This window comes from Sinocyclocheilus anshuiensis, unplaced genomic scaffold (genome assembly GCF_001515605.1).
Source record: "Sinocyclocheilus anshuiensis isolate Anshui unplaced genomic scaffold, SAMN03320099.WGS_v1.1 scaffold999, whole genome shotgun sequence".
NCBI lineage: Eukaryota > Metazoa > Chordata > Actinopteri > Cypriniformes > Cyprinidae > Sinocyclocheilus > Sinocyclocheilus anshuiensis.
Window position 1 is genome coordinate 311,896 of NW_015544197.1, and position 5,928 is coordinate 317,823.

Genomic DNA, 5,928 nt, shown 5'->3' on the forward strand with positions numbered 1-5,928 from the left:
CAGCATATATATATATATATATATATATATATATATATATGGATGGGACCTGTCAGAATAGTGGAAGATCAATATGGATTTTTCATTTGCAGACATATCCAGAAGTCTCTAGGAATCTTGCTAGGTCTTGCTAGGCCAAGTCTATGTCAAGTCCAAACTAAGTTTCAAATCAATGTTTTTTTTGCAAATATTAAACATAAACTCTGTTGCAGGACAGTGAATTTTCTATATTGTAAAACTATTTTCCAAATCAAGAAGGCAGAGTCTATTTACCGAAAAATAGAAATACTTCAAGGCAAGTGTTTCTCTCCTTAAATTACCACTTATTAGGAGATGTATATGGTTATGGTAACTGGGTATAAGATTATGAACTTCAAATTCTGTCATCATTTACTCACATTCATGTTATTCCAAATCTGTAGGACTTAATTTTTTTTTGTCTCCAAAAAGAAGATATTTTGAAGAATGTTGGGAACCAAACAACATTGGAGCCCATTGTTTTCCTTTGTATGGACCAAAAAAAATATTTTGAGACGCTTCTCAAAATATCTATGATACACAGAAAAAGAAAGTCATACAGTTTTAGAATAACATGAGAGGTAGGTAAGGCTGGAATGCACTACATGACTTTTGGAATCTGAACAGATTTTAAAACACTAGGCATCATATACCTGCCGACTTTGTAAATGGTTACAGAAAAAAACCTAGGCATCATACACCAGACCATTATAGAGTACACAATTTACTGTGAGATCTGTTAACTCCACCTGCCCAAAATCTGCAGACTGGCTCTGACATTCGGCAACTATTGTCACTTCATCCAGACTACAAATAGGAGCCAAAATCTGGGCAAAAGTCATGTAGTGTGTATTCCAGCCTTAAACGATGACAGAATTTTTTATTTTTTTTTGGATGAAAAATCCCTTTTCAGTCCTCAGTAGGCAAAGAAGTGGGATGGTCTGCTCTAGACCTTATCCTTGATCACAACCCCACAGTGACCTTCTCTCTATCCCTTCAACAAATCAATTTCCAGGACCTCTTCCCCTTTTTTTTCTCTCTCCATGTCTGAATGACAGCCTCAAAGCTGCCTACTGGGTCATGCAGGTCCATTCCCTTTAACACTCAACATCTAAAGCACACGAGCTCAATCTATCACATACCTCGGAGAAGCTCGGCCCCTCTCATATACTTCTGACTCAGGCATTTGGAGATTTAAGACCCTTCCCAGGCCGAGGGCCAGAAATCTAATCTGTGATCATTTCAGCAGGTTATGACCTGTATTTATCAGAGCGAGGGTGGGTAGGCTGGAAGTTCAGCAAGGTGAATATAATTTATGAGTAAGATGCAACCCATACTATTTTCATGTACTTTCTCATGGTATAGCATAACTTCAGGGCCAATATTATTCATTTGAGGTCTGTGAGACCATAACAGAGCTGATGTGAGATGATAGAAGATGCAATATAATAACAACCAGAGGCCGTAGTTTACTTCTCTGAACTGTCTTACCTATGATTCTATCATTGATTCTTTCCTTTCCACCTAAAGCATTTCCTTGGGGATTAATCCTAGGTATAAGCGCCCCCTTGTACTTGCCTCCCTCCTCTAATGATCACTTTCATCCCTCATTATTTTAATTTCATTTTTGTATTTTTTATTGATAACTGTCATTGTTTTACGTATCATTGGTGGTGGTATTCATATCTAGTGATGAAGTTAGAGTGTTGTGTTGCATGCATTTATATTGTCTTCACTCCTCGCCATTTTTAAACACTTTTGTGTTCTTAGAATGTCACTTTATAATACAATATGATCTGATTTATCAAAGTAACACAGACACTGTAATGCTTGTGTCAGTTTTGCCTAACAAGCTGACCATATTTATTATGTATTAGCATAGCCTTTAACAATAGCATCTATAAAATGATAACATAAGAGAATATGTATATTCACCTTGGTCTATAAATGAAATTATATCTTTAAGGCTATTTTCTACTGTTAATCTAGGACATTCTACCATTTTGAGGCTGCTTGGGATTCATCCATGCACAACTCTTTGCTGCTTAACCGTGTCACTCCTTACGGAGAGAAAATCTACATGACTCTGTCTGCTTACCTGGAGGTAACCAAGGCCATTCACTTATTCGTTTGGGGGGATGAGAAGTTCATTTGGGAGAGTTACAGACCTACATGATTTAGTTCCAGCTAATTTAATCTACCAAACAGCCCACAGCAGTTGTAATGGTTGAATCAAGTACATATGTGGAAAAAGAGGCAAATAGCAGTAAACTTTGTGACTCTATAGAGTGCAACAGTGCTTGCCCACTTTTAGTAGTGGTCCTGGTTCTGTGAAGTATTTTTCCTATTCATTTTTCCACAGACATAATAAAAAAAATAAAAAAATAAATAAAATTAAATAAAAAACATTACAAATTTTGATTTAAAGCAAATAAGTATTTGTAAATCAGATAAAAGGACATTTTTTAATGTAACATTTATTGAAGCATTGAAAATGATGTAATCATTGATGACTGATTTTAAGTATAGAAACTATATATTTTAAGTTTCTTGTAAAATATTCAGATATGCACTGTTGTTCAAATGTTTGGGGAAAATTAAAGGTTTGGAGAAGATTTTTTTTTAATATTTAAAATATTAAATATATTATTATATTATTGCTATTATTATTCTTACCAAGGCTGCATTTATTTGATCAAAATACAGTAAAAATGTAATATTGTAAACTATTATTACAATTTAAAAGAACTGTTTACTACAGTAACAGCCGTTACTACATTTTTTTTTTTTTTCCAGAAATCATTGTAATATGCTGATTTGGTGATTTGGTCATGAGACGTTTCATGTTTTTTAACAGTGTAAAAGTGTTTACTGTGACTTACATCAGTTACATCAGTTTCATGTGTCCTTGCTGAATAAGTATTAAGTTCTGTTTAAGCTAAATCTAAGTATATACAGTAAGTATATAAGATGTGACTGAGTGATCGCTGTAGAGCTTGTTTGAGTGCATAGCATAAATGAAACTCTGAAACGTAGAGTTAGACACGTTTACTTAGAAGACATAGACATGTTAGGGATCTTTAGAGATAGAATGTTCCAGCAAGTCTGCTTGATCAATTACCAAAGAAGCATGTCAAAAATATTCAGGAAAATAAGATTTTTCTTATCAGAGTTATAAAATGTTGTGTTGCAAAAATTAGTACACCCTCCTGAAAGCTACTAAATAAAACAAAGCAATTTTTGATCAACAGGTAAGTATGTTGAACCAAAACTTTTAAAAAAGAAGTAATTTCTTGACAATTAAAAGTGTTATATAGCCCACTGAATCATTCTAAGACTAATGCTGACAACAATGGAACCACTTGGGAGAGAACTGTCAGGAGACTTATTTCTTAGCACAAAATAGGACAATGGTACGAGAGGAATAACAAATCAATATTTTAAGTGCGAAAATATGACAAAAGTAACACAGAAATTCAAAAACAATGAACTTGTGACAAGGCCCCTGAAATAATCAGGCCTTCACTTTAAGGCCCAATCCCAATTCTATTTTATACCCCTTCCCCTTCCCCTTCCACTACCCCTCCGCCTACCCCTTCCCCTTGTCCCTTGGGAAAGGGGAAGGGCTAAGGGGTAGAATTGGGATTGGGCCTAAGTTCTCATTTAGTGATGAGTGATTTTTTTGCTAGAAAAAGAGCAGGAGAAATACCAAGCAAGTGTCTCAGAGCCGGCAAAAGCTGTGAAAAGAGTGACTGTTTACCTCACAGAGGAAGATGCAGCCTGACAGAAGTGACATGCATGGTTGTTGTCCACACTACCTACTATAGCCAAAGCACAATAAACTCATTTAACCTTTTCCAAGGCCCATATTTACAAAATATAGTCTTCTGGGAATCCATACTCTGGTCTCATGATACCAAGTTGCTCATTTTGGATCTAACAGCATCTAAAATGTTATGGTGTTGCTAGAGGAGGAGTACAGTGAGAAGTGCCTGGTTCCCACAGTGAAGTTCAGTGGTAGTAAAGCTCTTATATAGGGATGCCACTGTGTGATGTAATACAAAAACTTGAAACAGAAGATGCTACCCTCTCCTCATTCCCTGCATTGTTGGGCATTTTTTTCAACATGACAATGAAGATATGCATTCTCCCAAGGTGAAAATGTATTTCACCCAATCTTAACACTCTTGAGCACCTGTGGGGGATTCTGTAGAGACGAGTTGAGCAACGCTCCCCATTAAAGACCAGAGCATTTAAGGTCATCAACTTGTACACTCAGTGCCAAGAAGGATCGGAGCAGTATACTTAAAATTATGGAGGGCATACTAAGTACTAGAATATTATACATTTGTTGAATTAAATCTAACGTGTACTCATTTTTGCAATCCTTCATTTAAACAAAATTGGCTAGTTTACTTATTTTACAGATATTAATGACATTAATTTATTAATTAATTAATGAATGAGTTTTTATTAAGTATATGTTTATTACATTTCAATTTTGCTATCTTTCCATTAATTGTATTAGTAATCATTAAGAAAATACATCTTTTGTATTTATTCAGAGGGGGTATACTCATTAATGCTGTGCACTATATATAAATATACATATTTACACACAAACATTAAAAATCAATTCCCCTTTTGGAACCTGACTGTTGTGCTCTATAGATGTCCCCTGTTCTTTATCAAGCTATGGTTATTTGAAGCACCACTTTAGATTGAAACACTTACAGTGGTTTACTCTTCCTAGATGGAGAACTGCACACAGCCCACAGTGATAACCAAAGACTTATGCATGGTGTTCTACTCAAGAGACGCCAAGCTCCCAGCATCTCGCTCCATCAGGAACCTCTTCAGCAGTGGCACCTTGAGGCCATCTGAAGGGTACAGCTGCTTCATCTCACCGTACAAGTCCTTTGCAGTGTTGCTCTTGTAATTTATGTTACCATATTGTTTCCTTTCATTTGTTTTTACATTTAGAAACCGTGTAACTGGTGTGTATGAGCTCAGTCTGTGCCACTTGGCTGATGCAGGGAGCCCAGGTAAGACACCAGTCATCTCATGTCTGTTTCACTGAGGATTTATGGGATGCTGGGCAATTTAGATTTTAGGGGGTTCTGCATTTGAAATGACACCTGAATGTGCAGGAATGCAGTGACAGCCTCATCCTGGACCATCAGTGGGAGCTGGAGAAACTGAGCCTCCTGCAGGAGGTGAGAACATCTACTTATTTGGTTTTCAATGTGATATGACTAGAATGTGGCATGGCAGCTCTGCTGAGGATCTAAGAACTCATTTCCTTCTGCCGTATGTTAGGTGGAGAAAACCAGACACTACCTCCTCCTTAGGGAGAAGCTGGAGTCCACCCTGCTGCTGGGCCAGGAGTCGCTGCTGTCCTGCGGGAGTGAGGATCTAACCGAGTCCTCTTCCCCGTCCACCCACCTGGGCCTGGGCCACAACCCTTGCCCCGGCCCTGACACACCCAACGAGAGGCAGAAGGAGCTGTCTGCAAAGGTAAATCGGTGACTAACCTAGGGCTTACCTAGGTTATATGTATTTTATATAATATATTACAGTGATCCTCAAATCTGGCTCGCGGAATCCACTTTCCTGCAGAGTTTAGCTCCAACCCTAATCAAACAACTATACCTGTGATTTTCTAAGGAAAGTGGATCTCGCGAGCCAGATTTGAGGATCACTGATATATTATATATAAATGATTAGATTTTATAGCCTGGGCCATCCAGTTTTTTAAATTATTTTTTGCACACACACACACGCATGTTGTGTTTCCATGTTTTATGGGGACATTCCATAGGCGTAATGGTTTTTATACTGTACAAACTGTATGTGCTATTGCCCTACACCAACCCTACCCCTAAACCTACCCCTTACAGGAAACTTTGT

General features: G+C 37.2%; 1 protein-coding gene across 1 annotated transcript in view; it reads left to right on the forward strand.

Annotated features, from left to right (window-relative positions):
- The window catches only part of LOC107696745 (kinesin-like protein KIF1A), a 74,117-nt gene that overhangs the window by 58,668 nt on the left and 9,521 nt on the right, over positions 1-5,928 (forward strand). Inside the window, exons 40-44 of the mRNA XM_016497226.1 lie at positions 2,008-2,122; positions 4,772-4,905; positions 5,002-5,074; positions 5,169-5,234; positions 5,338-5,535. Coding sequence (XP_016352712.1) covers positions 2,008-2,122; positions 4,772-4,905; positions 5,002-5,074; positions 5,169-5,234; positions 5,338-5,535 — 586 coding nt within the window. The remainder of the gene's footprint in view (positions 1-2,007; positions 2,123-4,771; positions 4,906-5,001; positions 5,075-5,168; positions 5,235-5,337; positions 5,536-5,928) is intronic.